We start from the raw sequence: 21,007 nt of genomic DNA, 5'->3' as shown, positions 1-21,007 counted from the left end.
GAGAGAGGTAAGGGAGGGATAGTCTGTAGGTGAGAGACAGGAGAGAGAGGTAAGGGAGGGATAGTCTGTAGGTGAGAGACAGGAGAGAGAGGTAAGGGAGGGATAGTCTGTAGGTGAGAGACAGGAGAGAGAGGTAAGGGAGGGATAGTCTGTAGGTGAGAGACAGGAGAGAGAGGTAAGGGAGGGATAGTCTGTAGGTGAGAGACAGGAGAGAGGTAAGGGAGGGATAGTCTGTAGGTGAGAGACAGGAGAGAGAGGTAAGGGAGGGATAGTCTGTAGGTGAGAGACAGGAGAGAGAGGTAAGGGAGGGATAGTCTGTAGGTGAGAGACAGGAGAGGGGTAAGGGAGGGATAGTCTGTAGGTGAGAGACAGGAGAGAGGTAAGGGAGGGATAGTCTGTAGGTGAGAGACAGGAGAGGGGTAAGGGAGGGATAGTCTGTAGGTGAGAGACAGGAGAGGGGTAAGGGAGGGATAGTCTGTAGGTGAGAGACAGGAGAGGGGTAAGGGAGGGATAGTCTGTAGGTGAGAGACAGGAGAGAGAGGTAAGGGAGGGATAGTCTGTAGGTGAGAGACAGGAGAGAGAGGTAAGGGAGGGATAGTCTGTAGGTGAGAGACAGGGAGAGAGGTAAGGGAGGGATAGTCTGTAGGTGAGAGACAGGAGAGAGAGGTAAGGGAGGGATAGTCTGTAGGTGAGAGACAGGAGAGAGAGGTAAGGGAGGGGATAGTCTGTAGGTGAGAGACAGGGAGAGAGAGGTAAGGGAGGGATAGTCTGTAGGTGAGAGACAGGAGAGAGAGGTAAGGGAGGGATAGTCTGTAGGTGAGAGACAGGAGAGAGAGGTAAGGGAGGGATAGTCTGTAGGTGAGAGACAGGGAGAGAGGTAAGGGAGGGATAGTCTGTAGGTGGAGAGACAGGAGAGAGGTAAGGGAGGGATAGTCTGTAGGTGAGAGACAGGAGAGAGGTAAGGGAGGGATAGTCTGTAGGTGAGAGACAGCGAGAGAGGTAAGGGAGGGATAGTCTGTAGGTGAGAGACAGGAGAGGGGTAAGGGAGGGATAGTCTGTAGGTGAGAGACAGGAGAGGGGTAAGGGAGGGATAGTCTGTAGGTGAGAGACAGGGAGAGAGGTAAGGGAGGGATAGTCTGTAGGTGAGAGACAGGAGAGAGGTAAGGGAGGGATAGTCTGTAGGTGAGAGACAGGAGAGAGAGGTAAGGGAGGGATAGTCTGTAGGTGAGAGACAGGAGAGAGAGGTAAGGGAGGGATAGTCTGTAGGTGAGAGACAGGAGAGAGAGGTAAGGGAGGGATAGTCTGTAGGTGAGAGACAGGAGAGAGAGGTAAGGGAGGGATAGTCTGTAGGTGAGAGACAGGGGAGAGAGGTAAGGGAGGGATAGTCTGTAGGTGAAAGACAGGAGAGAGAGGTAAGGGAGGGATAGTCTGTAGGTGAGAGACAGGAGAGAGGTAAGGGAGGGATAGTCTGTAGGTGAGAGACAGGGGAGAGAGGTAAGGGAGGGATAGTCTGTAGGTGAGAGACAGGAGAGAGGTAAGGGAGGGATAGTCTGTAGGTGAGAGACAGGAGAGAGAGGTAAGGGAGGGATAGTCTGTAGGTGAGAGACAGGAGAGAGAGAGAGAGGTAAAGGAGGGATAGTCTGTAGGTGAGAGACAGGAGAGAGGTAAGGGACGGATGCAGACGGGGTCATTACATTATATGTCAGTTGTACGTAGATACCCTGTGAAATAGTGAGACTGTTGCAGTTACGTTTCCATGGGTCACATGACATACACTAGGCGACATTTGTGCCTGGAAACGTTTATCTAACAAGGTTTCCCTGACGCGTGTCTGACACACTCACTGATGCAGTAAATTCTTTGGAAAGTTTTGTATTGTTGTTTATAAGACAAAGGCAACGTGAGGTGAACTGTACGGACAGTGTGTTGTGTGCGTAGAACATTCCTGCGGTAATGGAACACAAGTGAGGGGGAAATCTGGAACAAACAGTGGCTATAACTATAGGGGGAAAAATCTTGAAGTAAAGAGTCTGCAAACACTCCATACACCACTCATGGGATTAAAAACATTGAAATTTATTTCAGTTAATTTTCAGTTAAAACCATCAGTGTCCTGATGCGTTTCGTATCACAGATATGTATTCATAGGCATGGTCCAAAATGCGTCAGGACAGTGATGCTTTTAACTTGCTGAAATAAACTTCAATGTTTTTAATCCCACGAGTGGTGTATGGACCGACTCTTCAAGATTTTCCCCACAAACTAGGGGTTTGGGACTCGGTGAGTACTTTTTTCCCCCCCTGATCTGTGACCAAAGTGATAAAGTTTGTGAACCTATAAGCGTAGGACCTGGGATATATACACCCAGGTCACCGTGAAGAAAAGGTGAGCAATATATATGTTCATAAGAAGAAATTGTGTTGCTTCTCACAAATGCTTTAAGTCTACTAGAGCATTTAAAACGGATTGATGCTAAATGCATTTGAGCTGGGCGATATCCAACTGATTAAATATGTAACTATAGAGGGAGCAGACCCAGGGACTGCTGGACGGACCGAGGTAAAAGGGGCCCAGTGGGACACTGATACGGAGTTTCGATATATGTTACAAAAATTGGCTTTTTCTTTAAAATGACTTTGCCGTTGCTCCCATAACAGTATCCTCCGCAGAAAAAAAAGTGGTGGGCAGGGAAAAGAATGATTATGTGCCTTCCTCACCTCTCCTGTCTCATAAGAGCAGTTTTCCATTACGACTGGGCACGTCTGCAAAGTTGGGGGTTATTTACAAGTTGCTCATGGAATACCTTCCAGGTATTGGGTTGACATATGATTGACCATATGATCTGGTACCTTAGTGACCATAGTCATCCTCTGTGTGTGTTGGGTGGGCTGGATTGGAGTCTGTCCCTTAAACGTAATTACTTTGATTATCATTGTTGCGTGATGGCTTCGGTAGGGGCTATGGATCGTTGTTTGGACAACTTCATGTTGGGTTATGGTTATGAGAGGGCATCACCAACTTGATGGGCATACATGGCAGGCTCTGCTCATCTGATGAGGTTGACGACTTGATTTTTGCTGAATTTGGCCAACCACACTCTAATCCAAAGTAGGCTGATCCAATCATTTGGCCCAGTAGTAGAAGACTGGATCATAATGGAGGCCTTTTTAGACACATAGGGAAAGGAGTGCACCAGTGGCCAAGTGGGGTCTTCAACCTGTATTAATTCAGTAGGGTTGGCTGGTTAGACGTCAAGACACACAAGCCAATATGCAGTTGACTTGTTTGGCATGTTCTATTGACCAATGTGTGGGCTGCTTAAGCCTCCCCAAACCTAATTATAATTGATGTGTCTGGCCATTGTATCTAGCATCTGATAGAGACGTGTATGTACGGAATGTAACTGATCAGAGCTCATTTCTGGCTGACTCTGCTATAAGGAAAAGACCAGCATGAAACAGCACTTTCCTCGGTGTGTTTATCTGGGTCATACCAAGTTGCTTCTAAGGAAAGTCTGGTTATAAGGAAGTCATAACTAATCTTGAGCAATTCCAACAGCCTTTGCCACTCCCTGGTACAATACTGTTTACAGTAAACTGAAAGTCACACCTTTCTACAAATAATATTTACCGCATCCCACATGTGAGAAAAACCCACACAAACACGGAAGTTAAATAATCATATGTGTTGTTTTTCTGCAGAACAGGGAAAGTGTTGTTTGGTTACAGGTCATACTGAACCACTGGGAAATCCAACCAACCAATCAGGTTGCCTGGTGGACATCATGTAAAGCAGAGAATGCTGCCATGAAGGTTGCTTTATCATTGGACAAGAAGGGGGTAAAGAAGAGCACAGGGGCAATAGTGCCATGAATAAGTTTGAGTATTTGGCCTCAGGCACCCGTGTCCTACTGGTTTTCCGGGGCAGCAAAAAAAACACTTCTGGTAACTTTAAGAGCCGAAATTCTTCTACAGCAGAAGAGATGAACTTTCATTTTTGTTTATATGATGGAAGTTACCATGATACCTGATACTCAGCAGGTGATGGATATATAGAATGATGGGATACAGGGTCGGATCACGTTCTACAGGACCCTATAGACAGTATTTTAACCAGAAATTGAGCTCATGACAATCCTGCTCGCTTCTGCTGAGTGATTGAGATGTCTGGCGCATACAACAGAGTGCACATCAGGGATTTCACTGAGACTTGGAGAGTAGCAAAGAACATAAATAATCAGACATGCCGTATACAAAGGGTAAAGAGTTCCTTGGTCAATATTCAGTCAAAGGTCGAGGCTAAAAGCTATCATAATCAGGAGGTCAGAACCAGTGAATCAAATCAGCACCCTGGAGCTTACTATGTAAAGCTGGTCATACACGATAATATCCAAACAAGCAGATCTTTCCCCCGATATGCCCACCAACGGCTGGGTGATATCTGATTAATCCGAACATTTGAGTTTGTTACATCCATATTATATTTAATATATATTAATATAGAGACAGTATTCATTGTTGCCCCCATTGCAGAGAGGCAAATAGTGATGGCCTGTGTATGAGGTAAGTGGGTACAAGAGTAGAGCGTATTAAATAATGAATGATGATGTGACGTCTGCATTGTCACAAGGTATGAAGGGGTAAATTATTATGGCATGAATTTTGAATAATAAAAAATCTATCTATATTGTGGGATGCTTGTCTCTACAGGGTCTGTCCAAAAGGGCCCATGATTTCTGGGATAAAGCCCCCAGTTCTAAAGGGTAAAATCATGTTAAAAAAATAGGCATACAGACCACATGGTATTCCACCTTACGCGTTTCATACCCGCTGGTACATAGGCATTAAATATGTATACCTATGAATTGTACTAGGGGGTATGAAACGCATAAGTCAGAATACCATATGGTCTGTATGCCTATTTTTTAACATGATTTTTGAATAAAGAGTATATTTTTAATATAATATTGAGTTTTGGGATAACTTTTCTTGTTTTTGATGAATTTTGAATAAACCTCTATTGAGTAGAAAGCAGCCCGTATAACACAATGTGAACCTCCGAGCTAGAGACCTTTTGCATGTCGGTCTGTCTACCTTTTCTTCATGTGCTGTGAGAGGCAGACTGGGCCATTGTGACTGTCGTTTTCCACCAGATTCTGACTGTCGTTTTCCACCAGATTCTGACTGTCGTTTTCCACCAGATGTCCACCAGTGTTCGAAATGCCTAAGGAGGATTCCCTCAGTGTTTGTATACAACGGATATAGGGGGACTCACAGAATCTGGGATATATTTGGAAATAACCGTTTCGTTTTTTCTTTTTTGGTGGCCGCAGCTGAATCCATAAATTACAGATTCAGTGCATACCTAATACTTGTGGTGCCTAATAGTGTGGTTCTAACATCTCATTTTTTGTAACAGATATTTTTGAAGGCAATTTTTCTTTTGCTCTTTGAGTTCATACCTAATATCCTTATTTAAAGGCCACATAAATGCCCAGTTAAATAAATAGAGGAGCTCTAGCACTTCCCATGGCCAGAAGCCCATTGCCTGTTGCCTGATTTTGTCCTCTCTTCCAGATTGCAGGATAACTTAGAGCACAAGAAGTAAGTGCTACCAGAGGGGCGCATTGTGCATAAATACAATTTTAAGGAGGAGAGTTCCTGAGGCAGTTTATTGCCAATAGATTAGCCACAATAGTGCAAGCTAGAACGCTATTTTTATTCTTTGTAATGCTTTATCATACCCGAGTAAACAGCTCTAGACACTGTCTTCTCCGTTTGTTTAGGATAGCAGCTGCCATATTAGCTTGCTGTGAAATCACTTCCTGCCTGTGTGTCTTCCTGCTCACTCATAGTTCTGGGCTCAGATTACAGCAGGGAGGGGAGGGGGAGAGGAGCAAACTGAGCATGCCCAAGCCCTAGCCCTTGAGGTTTAAGCTGAAACAGAAGCCCATGAGTACACAATAGAAGGAAAGAAATGTGGTGTTTCTTTTGACAGAGGACTCAGAGCAACATTACTTTGAGGGTTTACTGGTGTATTTATATAGACCTTTCTGATAAAGCTTACTTAGTTTTAACCTTTCCTTCTCCTTTAATGGTTGAAGATGCACAGGTGAAACCCAGAAAGTAGCTTGAGATAGAATGGGGAGTGTATAACGTTGGTGGGACCCAGGACCGGAACAATGGTAGGCAGAAGAGGCACCAGCCTAGGGTGCAACAATAGGGGGGACCACTGGTGAGTTGCCTGTTAAAGGGTCTTCGGCTTACCCCCTATTGTCCCTCAAACCCCCCACCCATTGGCTGCTTTTCCCTCCCGTGTGTTACAGCGCATTACTGGCATACATTCGTGCAAGCACCCGGGGAGAGGGGGGCGTGACGGTCAGGTGGGTTACCTAGGGTGCCAAATCGGCTTGGCCCAACCCTGGTGGGACCTAACATTTTTGCAGGCAGTGCAGCTGCAAAGTAGTCCGGAGCAGCAATCGTGCCAAGGAGCAATCTCCCACAGGCTTCAAATGTATCTACAGTGGTGCTTTAAAGTTTGTGAACCCTTTAGTTTTTTCTATATTTGTATATTAATGTGATCTAAAACATCATCTTATCATCTAAAACATCAGCGTTAAAGCAGATGAAGACAAGCTAGTTACACAAATGAAACAGAGGTTATTTTAATTCTCAGCCTAAACCTGGTGGGGGAGGTTACAAAGGAACCCAGGGTAACTTCTAAGTAACTGAGTCCACCATCAGGAGAACACTGAACCGCAATGCATGGCAGCCATTAAAACTCAACTTCCAAAGCAATCATCATGTGACCATTGTGTATAGTATTATATATTTATATATATAGAAACATTTAATCACCATCAGAAATAAAAACCAAAACAAATGTAAATGAAATTAATAGACCAACATGTGACCGTTGCCCAATTATGTCATTACAAAATATTAACTTTGACATTTCTAAAAATAATAATAATAATTACAGCTATGTAGGAAGCAAACCCAACGAATGTATACAACACATGATCGACGGAAGTCGATGAGTCACAACTGCAGTTGTATCCTCATTAGAAGCTTCTGTAGAAAACTCTTGCATAAATAAACCGCCGCCGGGACGGAACGAAAATTCCAAAGTCTCAGAATACGTTGCCAGGACCAGCAGCTGGTCTCTGGAATATTCCAGTAAAGTCCTTGGTACTGGTCTCCTTGTGTGATCAGAAATGAGCTCCAAAATGGCGGCACAGTTGGGAGTCTATTGTTCTAACAGCTCCCACTTTCTTTTTTCCTGACAACTCAGCAACGACCTTATTGAGGCCACATTCACCCTTGACCCCGGCTCGCTAAAAAAGAAGAGAAAAAATCAATTCTGTTATTGGGGTATGGGCACTCAGGAAGGAGTCTTATGTCATTCCAAGTATGGATGAAACAAAGAAACAAGGTGCTTTTATCCTACACATAAGCCAGAGCCATTGTTTGTATGAGGGAGTGTATTTCTTGGTATCGGGGTGAGTCCACTTCCTCTCAAAAAAACAGCAGGTTTGGTCTGATTTGTGGCTCAGATCCAAGACACTGACTCAACATTAGAACTATAGACTCACGTGGCCGGGTCAGTGATCTCATTCATCTCTAGGATCGGTGGCATCATTTTAGACCTGGCTGCAAAAGTGACCGTAACCGTGAAGCCAACGGATCTGGATAAAACTTGATTTCATTCCATATTGCTAAAACAACGTGTCCTGACGTGTTTCGTATCTCTCTCCCTAATCCAGAAATGTCTTCCAAAACCTGTTATAACATGTTTTATCTGAAGGGGTGAGTGATTTAGACATAGCAGCTTACACTCTACAATAAAATTCAGGTTTTTGCTTCTCATGGAATCTGGGGGAAACACTGATAATTTATATTATCCACGGAAGTCACGCTTCCCGTTGTTTATATTAATTCAACTGTCACCCATAGTGATGGGCGAATTTATTCGCCAGGCGCGAATTCGCGCGATTCGCGTCCAGCGAATAAATTCGCGAAACGCCCGCGAAAATTCGCCAAAAAAATTCGCCGCCGTCAAAAAATTTTTTCCCGAAAAACGGACGCCGGCGTCAACAATGGGCGCCGGCGTCAAGAAACAAGACGCCGGCGCCGTTTCGCGAATTTTTCGCCGTTTCGCGAAATTCGCGAATTTTTCGGCGAAGCGAAATGGCGCAAATTCGCCCATCACTAGTCACCCACAGAAGCCATAATGGATTTAAAGAAGAGCAGTGGGGCCAGACCACCCGGGGGCACCTGAAACTGCGGCAGGAGGGGCTCAGGCTGAAGGACAATTAGGGGTGAGATTTGGGGAGAATATCTAACTGCTTTCTTAGATAACCCTGGAAGCCCTGTTAGAAGAACATTTAGGGGTGAATATTTATTTACAGTGAGAACCTTGTCATGATCTAAGGGGGGGCCCATAAAAAAAGGTTGGTTGCAAGGGGGTAACTTTAAGAAAAGAAACATACAAGGAGGTACATGGACATAGACAGCCCCTGGGTAGAGCCATATCATATCATTAAAAGTCACATTGAGTTCCTGAGGGTCTCTATCAGGGGGGAGAGTTGTAGGGGGCCCTTAGGGTAAGGGGGGCCCCGGCCATGCCACACTTACTTGATTAGCTGGGCCCCCCATCTTTCTGAGAGCTGCTGATTTAGAGAAGGCATGGACGTTTACCGTGTGGTGGGGGGCGGACCTGTGGGGTGGGAGGGCGGACCTGTAAGTGGGGCTTTCGGTGGGCGCAGCCCAGGGAATGTTGTCATATGGGGCCCTGTGATTTCTGATGGCGGTCCTAGTCTCTATGTACCGTGTGGCCCGAAGGTGCAGGTAAGGTCCAGGTGGGTGGGGAGAAATCTTACCCCCATTCGGGTTAATGTGCAAAATGCCTGATGTAGGAATGAGCGTCGCCTGAAACTGTCAGCAAGTGATTCCGACCAAAAGAAATCCTTATAATTAAATCCAATTGTAACAGGATGTTTTCAGGAAAAAAAACAGCAGAATATGGGGAAAGTCATAATATAATGTACAGGTTTGGCTTATTCCACGCAAGAGATTCTTGTTGCTCTTGTTATTTTCTATTTCTCGGGCAGAGCAGGGGGCTGCCATATTGTGCGGATAATCAAGCCCCGCCCAGGCGCTCAAAGACTCTTCAATTCTTATTGGTCAAACTCACAAATGTCAGTTATTGCTCCCCCCACCCGCCAGTACAGAATGGAAACGCCCCTCCTGCCAATCAAAGTGAGCGGCTCCTTGTTACCTTGGTGACGCTTTCGGGGATGGAACAATCTCTTTATCCAGCTCCTGTGGCTCCGCCCCTTCTCCGACCCTCCGCAGAGTCCGTACAGTTGGTCGCTAGGCAACGCGGAAAACGCCCTGCAGTACGGACACATAATGGTCCCAGATTTTCCCACCAGGTGCCCCAGGCAGCTCGCGCAGATCACGTGCACACAGCCGTCCAACCAGAAGGCTTCCCTGCCCGGCCCGTATTCATAGCAACAGATCCCGCACTCCTCCATGTCTGTCTGTCTGTCTGTCTGTCCTGCTCCTCTGAAACAAATCTCTTCTTATCGCTCCGAGTCGCTCACTAATATAGCGCGGGGCGGGGCTTCCCTGGAACTGCCGGAATCAATCAGGAGACATGGGACTGAGGATTATCTCCAAGCTCCGCCCTCTTTTTAATGAGTTTCAGAGAAGTAAAATAATTAGGAATAATCAGTGTCACTGACTCAGCGGGTAGAGGGTAAGGGAGGGATAGTCTGTAGGTGAGAGACAGGAGAGAGGTAAGAGAGGGATAGTCTGTAGGTGAGAGACAGGAGAGAAAGAGGTAAGGGAGGGATAGTCTGTAGGTGAGAGACAGGAGAGAAAGAGGTAAGGGAGGGATAGTCTGTAGGTGAGAGACAGGAGAGAGGGGTAAGGGAGGGATAGTCTGTAGGTGAGAGACAGGAGAGAGGGGTAAGGGAGGGATAGTCTGTAGGTGAGAGACAGGAGAGAGGTAAGGGAGGGATAGTCTGTAGGTGAGAGACAGGAGAGAGGGGTAAGGGAGGGATAGTCTGTAGGTGAGAGACAGGAGAGAGGGGTAAGGGAGGGATAGTCTGTAGGTGAGAGACAGGAGAGAGGGGTAAGGGAGGGATAGTCTGTAGGTGAGAGACAGGAGAGAGAGGTAAGGGAGGGATAGTCTGTAGGTGAGAGACAGGAGAGGGGTAAGGGAGGGATAGTCTGTAGGTGAGAGACAGGAGAGAGGTAAGGGAGGGATAGTCTGTAGGTGAGAGACAGGAGAGAGGTAAGGGAGGGATAGTCTGTAGGTGAGAGACAGGAGAGAGTAAGGGAGGGATAGTCTGTAGGTGAGAGACAGGAGAGAGGGGTAAGGGAGGGATAGTCTGTAGGTGAGAGACAGGAGAGGGGTAAGGGAGGGATAGTCTGTAGGTGAGAGACAGGAGAGAGAGGTAAGGGAGGGATAGTCTGTAGGTGAGAGACAGGAGACAGGAGAGAGTAAGGGAGGGATAGTCTGTAGGTGAGAGACAGGAGAGAGGGGTAAGGGAGGGATAGTCTGTAGGTGAGAGACAGGAGAGGGGTAAGGGAGGGATAGTCTGTAGGTGAGAGACAGGAGAGAGAGGTAAGGGAGGGATAGTCTGTAGGTGAGAGACAGGAGACAGGAGAGAGTAAGGGAGGGATAGTCTGTAGGTGAGAGACAGGAGAGAGTAAGGGAGGGATAGTCCTGTAGGTGAGAGACAGGAAGAGAGGTAAGAGAGGGATAGTCTGTAGGTGAGAGACAGGAGAGAGAGGTAAGGGAGGGATAGTCTGTAGGTGAGAGACAGGAGAGAGGGGTAAGGGAGGGATAGTCCTGTAGGTGAGAGACAGGAGAGAGAGGTAAGGGAGGGATAGTCCTGTAGGTGAGAGACAGGAGAGAGGTAAGGGAGGGATAGTCTGTAGTGAGAGACAGGAGAGAGGTAAGGGAGGGATAGTCTGTAGGTGAGAGAACAGGAGAGAGTAAGGGAGGGATAGTCTGTAGGTGAGAGACAGGAGAGAGTAAGGGAGGGATAGTCTGTAGGTGAGAGACAGGAGAGAGTAAGGGAGGATAGTCTGTAGGTGAGAGACAGGAGAGAGGTAAGAAAGGGATAGTCCTGTAGGTGAGAGACAGGAGAGAGAGGTAAGGGAGGGATAGTCCTGTAGGTGAGAGACAGGAGAGAGGGGTAGAGGAGGGATAGTCTGTAGGTGAGCAGACAGGAGAGAGGTAAGAGGAGGGGATATCTGATAAGGTGCGAAGAGCAGGAAGAGGTAAAGGGAGGGATAGTCCTGTAGGTGAGAGACAGGAGAAGAGAGGTAAGGGAGGGATAGTCTGTAGGTGAGAGACAGGAGAGAGGTAAGGGAGGGAATAAGTCTGTAGGTAGAGAACAGGAGAGAGGGTTAAGGGAGGGATAAGTCTGTAGGTGAGAGACAGGAGAGAGGGGTAAGGGGAGGGATAGTCTGTAGGTGAGAGAAACAGGGAGAAGTAGGGGTAAGGAGGGGATAGTCTGTAGGTGAGAGACAGGGAGAGAGGGGTAAGGGAGGGATAGGTCGTGTGAGGTGAGAGAGCAGGAGAGAAGTCAAGGGAGGAGACGCGTGAGAGGACAAGAGGAAGAGGGTAAGTAGTCTGTAGGTGAGAGACAGAGACGAGAGAGGAGTAAGGGAGGGATAGTCGTGGTAGGTGGAGAGACGAGGAGAGAGTAAGGAGGGATAGTCTTGTAGGTGAGAGACAGGAGAGAGGGTAAGGGAGGGATAGTCTGTAGGTGAGAGACAGTAGACGGAGAGGGTAAGGGAGGGATAGTCTGTATGGTGAGAGCAGGAGGAGTAAGGGAAGGGGATATCTGTAGGTGAGAGGACAGGAGAGAGGTAAGGAGAGGGATAGTCTGTATGTGAGGAGACAGGCAGAGAGCGGTAAGGGAGGGATAGTCTGTAGGTGAGAGACAGGAGAGAGGTAAGGGAGGGATAGTCTGTAGGTGAGAGACAGGCGAGAGAGGTAAGGGAGGGATAGTCTGTAGGTGAGAGACAGGAGAGAGGGTAAGGGAGGGATAGTCTGTAGGTGAGAGACAGGAGAGAGAGTAAGGGAGGGATAGTCTGTAGGTGAGAGACAGGAGAGAGGGGTAAGGGAGGGATAGTCTGTAGGTGAGAGACAGGAGAGAGGTAAGGGAGGGATAGTCTGTAGGTGAGAGACAGGAGAGAGGTAAGGGAGGGATAGTCTGTAGGTGGAGAGACAGGAGAGAGAGGTAAGGGGGGATAGTCTGTAGGTGAGAGACAGGAGAGAGGTAAGGGAGGGATAGTCTGTAGGTGAGAGACAGGAGAGAGGGGTAAGGGAGGGATAGTCTGTAGGTGAGAGACAGGAGAGAGGGGTAAGGGAGGGATAGTCTGTAGGTGAGAGACAGGAGAAGAGGGGTAGGGAGGGATAGTCTGTAGGTGAGAGACAGGAGAGAGGTAAGGGAGGGATAGTCTGTAGGTGAGAGACAGGAGAGAGGTAAGGGAGGGATAGTCTGTAGGTGAGAGACAGGAGAGAGTAAGGGAGGGATAGTCTGTAGGTGAGAGACAGGAGAGAGGGGTAAGGGAGGGATAGTCTGTAGGTGAGAGACAGGAGACAGGAGAGAGTAAGGGAGGGATAGTCTGTAGCGTGAGAGACAGGAGAGAGTAAGGGAGGGATAGTCCTGTAGGTGAGAGACAGGAGAGAGGTAAGAGAGGGATAGTCTGTAGGTGAGAGACAGGAGAGAGAGGTAAGGGAGGGATAGTCTGTAGGTGAGAGACAGGAGAGAGGTAAGGGAGGGATAGTCTGTAGGTGAGAGACAGGAGAGAGAGGTAAGGGAGGGATAGTCTGTAGGTGAGAGACAGGAGAGAGGGGTAAGGGAGGGATAGTCTGTAGGTGAGAGACAGGAGAGAGGTAAGGGAGGGATAGTCTGTAGGTGAGAGACAGGAGAGAGGTAAGGGAGGGATAGTCTGTAGGTGAGAGACAGGAGAGAGAGGTAAGGGAGGGATAGTCTGTAGGTGAGAGACAGGAGAGAGGTAAGGGAGGGATAGTCTGTAGGTGAGAGACAGGAGAGAGGGGTAAGGGAGGGATAGTCTGTAGGTGAGAGACAGGAGAGAGGGTAAGGGAGGGATAGTCTGTAGGTGAGAGACAGGAGAGAGGGGTAAGGGAGGGATAGTCTGTAGGTGAGAGACAGGAGAGAGGTAAGGGAGGGATAGTCTGTAGGTGAGAGACAGGAGAGAGGTAAGGGAGGGATAGTCTGTAGGTGAGAGACAGGAGAGAGTAAGGGAGGGATAGTCTGTAGGTGAGAGACAGGAGAGAGGGGTAAGGGAGGGATAGTCTGTAGGTGAGAGACAGGAGACAGGAGAGAGTAAGGGAGGGATAGTCTGTAGGTGAGAGACAGGAGAGAGAGTAAGGGAGGGATAGTCTGTAGGTGAGAGACAGGAGAGAGGTAAGAGAGGGATAGTCTGTAGGTGAGAGACAGGAGAGAGAGGTAAGGGAGGGATAGTCTGTAGGTGAGAGACAGGAGAGAGGGGTAAGGGAGGGATAGTCTGTAGGTGAGAGACAGGAGAGAGGGGTAAGGGAGGGATAGTCTGTAGGTGAGAGACAGGAGAGAGTAAGGGAGGGATAGTCTGTAGGTGAGAGACAGGAGAGAGGTAAGGGAGGGATAGTCTGTAGGTGAGAGACAGGAGAGAGGTAAGGGAGGGATAGTCTGTAGGTGAGAGACAGGAGAGAGTAAGGGAGGGATAGTCTGTAGGTGAGAGACAGGAGACAGGAGAGAGTAAGGGAGGGATAGTCTGTAGGTGAGAGACAGGAGAGAGTAAGGGAGGGATAGTCTGTAGGTGAGAGACAGGAGAGAGGTAAGAGAGGGATAGTCTGTAGGTGAGAGACAGGAGAGAGAGGTAAGGGAGGGATAGTCTGTAGGTGAGAGACAGGAGAGAGGGGTAAGGGAGGGATAGTCTGTAGGTGAGAGACAGGAGAGAGAGGTAAGGGAGGGATAGTCTGTAGGTGAGAGACAGGAGAGAGGTAAGGGAGGGATAGTCTGTAGGTGAGAGACAGGAGAGAGGGTTAAGGGAGGGATAGTCTGTAGGTGAGAGACAGGAGAGAGGGGTAAGGGAGGATAGTCTGTAGGTGAGAGACAGGAGAGAGGTAAGGGAGGGATAGTCTGTAGGTGAGAGACAGGAGAGAGGTAAGGGAGGGATAGTCTGTAGGTGAGAGACAGGAGAGAGGTAAGGGAGGGATAGTCTGTAGGTGAGAGACAGGAGAGAGGGGTAAGGGAGGGATAGTCTGTAGGTGAGAGACAGGAGAGAGGTAAGGGAGGGATAGTCTGTAGGTGAGAGACAGGAGAGAGGGGTAAGGGAGGGATAGTCTGTAGGTGAGAGACAGGAGAGAGGGGTAAGGGAGGGATAGTCTGTAGGTGAGAGACAGGGAGAGGGGTAAGGGAGGGATAGTCTGTAGGTGAGAGACAGGAGAGAGGTAAGGGAGGGATAGTCTGTAGGTGAGAGACAGGAGAGAGGTAAGAGAGGGATAGTCTGTAGGTGAGAGACAGGAGAGAGTAAGGGAGGGATAGTCTGTAGGTGAGAGACAGGAGAGAGGGGTAAGGGAGGGATAGTCTGTAGGTGAGAGACAGGAGACAGGAGAGAGTAAGGGAGGGATAGTCTGTAGGTGAGAGACAGGAGAGAGTAAGGGAGGGATAGTCTGTAGGTGAGAGACAGGAGAGAGGTAAGAGAGGGATAGTCTGTAGGTGAGAGACAGGAGAGAGAGGTAAGGGAGGGATAGTCTGTAGGTGAGAGACAGGAGAGAGGGGTAAGGGAGGGATAGTCTGTAGGTGAGAGACAGGAGAGAGAGGTAAGGGAGGGATAGTCTGTAGGTGAGAGACAGGAGAGAGGTAAGGGAGGGATAGTCTGTAGGTGAGAGACAGGAGAGAGAGGTAAGGGAGGGATAGTCTGTAGGTGAGAGACAGGAGAGAGGGGTAAGGGAGGGATAGTCTGTAGGTGAGAGACAGGAGAGAGGTAAGGGAGGGATAGTCTGTAGGTGAGAGACAGGAGAGAGGTAAGGGAGGGATAGTCTGTAGGTGAGAGACAGGAGAGAGAGGTAAGGGAGGGATAGTCTGTAGGTGAGAGACAGGAGAGAGGTAAGGGAGGGATAGTCTGTAGGTGAGAGACAGGAGAGAGGGTAAGGGAGGGATAGTCTGTAGGTGAGAGACAGGAGAGAGGGGTAAGGGAGGGATAGTCTGTAGGTGAGAGACAGGAGAGAGGGGTAAGGGAGGGATAGTCTGTAGGTGAGAGACAGGAGAGAGGTAAGGGAGGGATAGTCTGTAGGTGAGAGACAGGAGAGAGGTAAGGGAGGGATAGTCTGTAGGTGAGAGACAGGAGAGAGTAAGGGAGGGATAGTCTGTAGGTGAGAGACAGGAGAGAGGGGTAAGGGAGGGATAGTCTGTAGGTGAGAGACAGGAGACAGGAGAGAGTAAGGGAGGGATAGTCTGTAGGTGAGAGACAGGAGAGAGTAAGGGAGGGATAGTCTGTAGGTGAGAGACAGGAGAGAGGTAAGAGAGGGATAGTCTGTAGGTGAGAGACAGGAGAGAGAGGTAAGGGAGGGATAGTCTGTAGTGAGAGACAGGAGAGAGGTAAGGGAGGGATAGTCTGTAGGTGAGAGACAGGAGAGAGAGGTAAGGGAGGGATAGTCTGTAGGTGAGAGACAGGAGAGAGGGGTAAGGGAGGGATAGTCTGTAGGATGAGAGACAGGAGAGAGGTAAGGGAGGGATAGTCTGTAGGTGAGAGACAGGAGAGAGGTAAGGGAGGGATAGTCTGTAGGTGAGAGACAGGAGAGAGAGGTAAGGGAGGGATAGTCTGTAGGTGAGAGACAGGAGAGAGGTAAGGGAGGGATAGTCTGTAGGTGAGAGACAGGAGAGAGGGGTAAGTGAGGGATAGTCTGTAGGTGAGAGACAGGAGAGAGGGGTAAGGGAGGGATAGTCTGTAGGTGAGAGACAGGAGAGAGGGGTAAGGGAGGGATAGTCTGTAGGTGAGAGACAGGAGAGAGGTAAGGGAGGGATAGTCTGTAGGTGAGAGACAGGAGAGAGGTAAGGGAGGGATAGTCTGTAGGTGAGAGACAGGAGAGAGTAAGGGAGGATAGTCTGTAGGTGAGAGACAGGAGAGAGGGGTAAGGAGGGATAGTCTGTAGGTGAGAGACAGGAGACAGGAGAGAGTAAGGGAGGGATAGTCTGTAGGTGAGAGACAGGAGAGAGTAAGGGAGGGATAGTCTGTAGGTGAGAGACAGGAGAGAGGTAAGAGAGGGATAGTCTGTAGGTGAGAGACAGGAGAGAGAGGTAAGGGAGGGATAGTCTGTAGGTGAGCAGACAGGAGAGAGGGGTAAGGGAGGGATAGTCTGTAGCGTGAGAGACAGGAGAGAGGGGTAAAGGGAGGGATAGTCTGTAGGTGAGAGACAGGAGAGAAGTAAGGGAGGGATAGTCTGGTAGGTGAGAGACAGGAGAGAGTAAGGGAGGGATAGTCTGTAGGTGAGAGACAGGAGAGAGGTAAGAGAGGGATAGTCTGTAGGTGAGAGACAGGAGAGAGAGGTAAGGGAGGGATAGTCTGTAGGTGAGAGACAGGAGAGAGGGGTAAGGGAGGGATAGTCTGTAGGTGAGAGACAGGAGAGAGGTAAGGGAGGGATAGTCTGTAGGTGAGAGACAGGAGAGAGAGGTAAGGGAGGGATAGTCTGTAGGTGAGAGACAGGAGAGAGGTAAGGGAGGGATAGTCTGTAGGAGAGAGGTAAGGGAGGGATAGTCTGTAGGTGAGAGACAGGAGAGAGTAAGGGAGGGATAGTCTGTAGGTGAGAGACAGGAGAGAGGGGTAAGGGAGGGATAGTCTGTAGGTGAGAGACAGGAGAGAGGTAAGAGAGGGATAGTCTGTAGGTGAGAGACAGGAGAGAGAGGTAAGGGAGGGATAGTCTGTAGGTGAGAGACAGGAGAGAGGTAAGAGAGGGATAGTCTGTAGGTGAGAGACAGGAGAGAGAGGTAAGGGAGGGATAGTCTGTAGGTGAGAGACAGGAGAGAGGTAAGGGAGGGATAGTCTGTAGGTGAGAGACAGGAGAGAGGGTAAGGGAGGGATAGTCTGTAGGTGAGAGACAGGAGAGAGGGTAAGGGAGGGATAGTCTGTAGGTGAGAGACAGGAGAGAGGTAAGGGAGGGATAGTCTGTAGGTGAGAGACAGGAGAGAGGGTAAGGGAGGGATAGTCTGTAGGTGAGAGACAGGAGAGAGGGGTAAGGGAGGGATAGTCTGTAGGTGAGAGACAGGAGAGAGAGGTAAGGGAGGGATAGTCTGTAGGTGAGAGACAGGAGAGAGGGGTAAGGAGGATAGTCTGTAGGTGAGAGACAGGAGAGAGGTAAGGGAGGGATAGTCTGTAGGTGAGAGACAGGAGAAGAGGTAAGGGAGGGATAGTCTGTAGGTGAGAGACAGGAGAGAGGGGTAAAGGGAGGGATAGGTCTGTAGGTGAGAGACAGGAGAGAGGTAAGGAGGGATAGTCTGTAGGTGAGGCAGACAGGAGAGAGGTAAGGGAGGGATAGTCTGTAGGTGAGAGACAGGAGAGAGAGGTAAGGGAGGGATAGTCTGTAGGTGAGAGACAGGAGGAGGTAAGGGAGGGATAGTCTGTAGGTGAGAGACAGGAGAGAGGGTAAGGGAGGGATAGTCTGTAGGTGAGAGACAGGAGAGAGGGGTAGGGAGGGATAGTCTGTAGGTGAGAAGACAGGAGAGAGGGGTAAGGGAGGGATAGTCTGTAGGTGAGAGACAGGAGAGAGGTAAGGGAGGGATAGTCTGTAGGTGAGAGACAGGAGAGAGGTAAGGGAGGATAGTCTGTAGGTGAGAGACAGGAGAGAGTAAGGGAGGGATAGTCTGTAGGTGAGAGACAGGAGAGAGGGGTAAGGGAGGGATAGTCTGTAGGTGAGAGACAGGAGAGGGGTAATGGGAGGGATAGTCTGTAGGTGAGAGACAGAGAGAGAGGTAAGGGAGGGATAGTCTGTAGGTGAGAGACAGGAGAGAGAGGTAAGGGAGGGATAGTCTGTAGGTGAGAGACAGGAGAGAGAGGGTAAGGAGGGATAGGTCTGTAGGTGAAGAGACAGGAGAGAGTAAGGAGGGATAGTCTGTAGGTGAGAGACAGGAGAGAGGGTAAGGGAGGGATAGTCTGGTAGGTGAGACAGGAGAGAGGGTAAGGGAGGGATAGTCTGTAGGTGAGAGACAGGAGAGAGAGTAAGGGAGGGATAGTCTGTAGGTGAGAGACAGGAGAGAGTAAGGGAGGGATAGTCTGTAGGTGAGAGACAGGAGAGAGGTAAGAGAGGGATAGTCTGTAGGTGAGAGACAGGAGAGAGAGGTAAGGGAGGGATAGTCTGTAGGTGAGAGACAGGAGAAGGGGGTAAGGGAGGGATAGTCTGTAGGTGAGAGACAGGAGAGAGGTAAGGGAGGATAGTCTGTAGGTGAGAGACAGGAGAGAGAGGTAAGGGAGGGATAGTCTGTAGGTGAGAGACAGGAGAGAGGTAAGGGAGGGATAGTCTGTAGGAGAGAGGTAAGGGAGGGATAGTCTGTAGGTGAGAGACAGGAGAGAGTAAGGAGGGATAGTCTGTAGGTGAGAGACAGGAGAGAGGGTAAGGAGATATGTCTGTAGGTGAGAGACAGGAGAGAGGTAAGGGAGGGATAGTCTGTAGGTGAGAGACAGGAGAGAGAGGTAAGGGAGGGATAGTCTGTAGGTGAGAGACAGGAGAGAGGTAAGAGAGGGATAGTCTGTAGGTGAGAGACAGGAGAGAGAGGTAAGGGAGGGATAGTCTGTAGGTGAGAGACAGGAGAGAGGTAAGGAGGGATAGTCTGTAGGTGAGAGGACAGGAGAGAGAGGTAAGGGAGGGATAGTCCTGTAGGTGAGAGACAGGAGAGAGGGGTAAGGGAGGGATAGTCTGTAGGTGAGAGACAGGAGACGAGGTAAGGGAGGGATAGTCCTGTAGGTGAGAGACGGAGAGAGGTAGGGAGGGATAGTCTGTAGGTGAGAGACAGGAGAGAGGATAAGGGAGGGATAGTCTGTAGGTGAGAGACAGGAGAGAGGGTAAGGGAGGGATAGTCTGTAGGTGAGAGACAGGAGAGAGGGGTAAGGGAGGGATAGTCTGTAGGTGAGAGACAGGAGAGAGGGGTAAGGGAGGGATAGTCTGTAGGTGAGAGACAGGAGAGAGGGTAAGGAGGGATAGTCTGTAGGTGAGAGACAGGAGAGAGGTAAGGGAGGGATAGTCTGTAGGTGAGAGACAGGGGAAAGGGAAACCAGGAGAGAGGGGAGGGAAGGAGTAAGGGAGGGATAGTGTAGGTGAGAGACAGGAGAGAGTAAGGGAGGGATAGTCTGTAGGTGAGAGACAGGAGAGGGGTAAGGGAGGGATAGTCTGTAGGTGAGAGACAGGAGAGGGGTAAGGGAGGGATAGTCTGTAGGTGAGAGACAGGAGAGAGAGGTAAGGGAGGATAGTCTGTAGGTGAGAGACAGGAGACAGGAGAGAGTAAGGGAGGGATAGTCTGTAGGTGAGAGACAGGAGAGAGTAAGGGAGGGATAGTCTGTAGGTGAGAGACAGGAGAGAGGTAAGAGAGGGATAGTCTGTAGGTGAGAGACAGGAGAGAGAGTAAGGGAGGGATAGTCTGTAGGTGAGAGACAGGAGAGAGGGGTAAGGGAGGGATAGTCTGTAGGTGAGAGACAGGAGAGAAGAGGTAAGGAGGGATAGTCTGTGGTCAGGTGAGAGACAGGAGAGAGAGGTAAGGGAGGGATAGTCTGTAGGTGAGAGACAGGAGAGAGGGTAAGGGAGGGATAGTCTGTAGGTGAGAGACAGGAGAGAGGGGTAAGGGAGGGATAGTCTGTAGGTGAAGAACAGGAGAGAGGTAAGGGAGGGATAGTCTGTAGGTGAGAGACAGGAGAGAGTAAGGGAGGGATAGGTCCTGTAGGTGAGACAGGAGAGAGGTAGAGAGGTAGTCTGTAGGTGAGAGACAGGAGAGAGGGGTAAGGGAGGGATAGTCTGTAGGTGAGAGACAGGAGAGAGGGGTAAGGAGGGATAGTCTGTAGGTGAGAGACAGGAAGAGAGGGTAAGGGAGGGATAGTCTGTAGGTGAGAGACAGGAGAGAGGTAAGGGAGGGATAGTCTGGTAGGTGAGAGACAGGAGACAGAGGTAAGGGAGGGATAGTCTGTAGGTGAGAGACAGGAGAGAGGTAAGGGAGGGATAGTCTGTAGGTGAGAGACAGGAGAGAGGGTTAAGGGAGGGATAGTCTGTAGGTGAGAGACAGGAGAGAGGTAAGAGAGGGATAGTCTGTAGGTGAGAGACAGGAGAGAGAGGTTAAGGGAGGGATAGTCTGTAGGTGAGAGACAGAGAGAGAGAGAGGTAAGGGAGGGATAGTCTGTAGGGAGAGACAGGAGAGAGAGAGGTAAGGGAGGGATAGTCTGTAGGTGAGAGACAGGAGAGAGGTAAGGGAGGGATAGTCTGTAGGGAGAGAGACAGGAGAGAGAGGTAAGGGAGGGATAGTCTGTAGGTGAGAGACAGGAGAGAGGGGTAAGGGAGGGATAGTCTGTAGATGAGAGACAGGAGAGAGGTAAGGGAGGGATAGTCTAGGTGAGAGACAGGAGAGAGAGGTAAGGGAGGATAGTCTGTAGGTGAGAGACAGGAGAGAGAGGTAAGGGAGGGATAGTCTGTAGGTGAGAGACAGGAGAGAGGTAAGGGAGGGATAGTCTGTAGGTGAGAGACAGGAGAGAGGGTAAGTGAGGGATAGTCTGTAGGTGAGAGACAGGAGAGAGGGGTAAGGAGGGATAGTCTGTAGGTGAGAGACAGGAGAGAGGGGTAAGGGAGGGATAGTCTGTAGGTGAGAGACAGGAGAGAGGTAAGGGAGGGATAGTCTGTAGGTGAGAGACAGGAGAGAGGTAAGGGAGGGATAGTCTGTAGGTGAGAGACAGGAGAGAGAGGTAAGGGAGGGATAGTCTGTAGGTGAGAGACAGGAGAGAGT

The 21,007-nt window shown here is 49.4% G+C and overlaps 1 protein-coding gene across 1 annotated transcript; it reads right to left on the bottom strand.

Moving 5' to 3' along the window:
* Positions 1-6,452: 6,452 nt before the first annotated feature.
* LOC108705613 (E3 ubiquitin-protein ligase RNF182) lies at positions 6,453-9,828 on the bottom strand. Its single transcript, XM_018242502.2, has 2 exons — positions 9,280-9,828; positions 6,453-7,336 (listed from the first exon to the last, which is right to left on the bottom strand). The coding sequence occupies exons 1-2, from the start codon at positions 9,536-9,538 to the stop codon at positions 7,317-7,319; spliced, it is 279 nt and encodes a 92-aa protein (XP_018097991.1). The 5' UTR covers positions 9,539-9,828; the 3' UTR covers positions 6,453-7,316.
* Positions 9,829-21,007: the final 11,179 nt, after the last annotated feature.

This window comes from Xenopus laevis, chromosome 3S (assembly GCF_017654675.1).
Source record: "Xenopus laevis strain J_2021 chromosome 3S, Xenopus_laevis_v10.1, whole genome shotgun sequence".
Taxonomy (NCBI): Eukaryota; Metazoa; Chordata; class Amphibia; order Anura; family Pipidae; genus Xenopus; species Xenopus laevis.
This window is presented reverse-complemented; position numbering and strand designations above follow the sequence as displayed.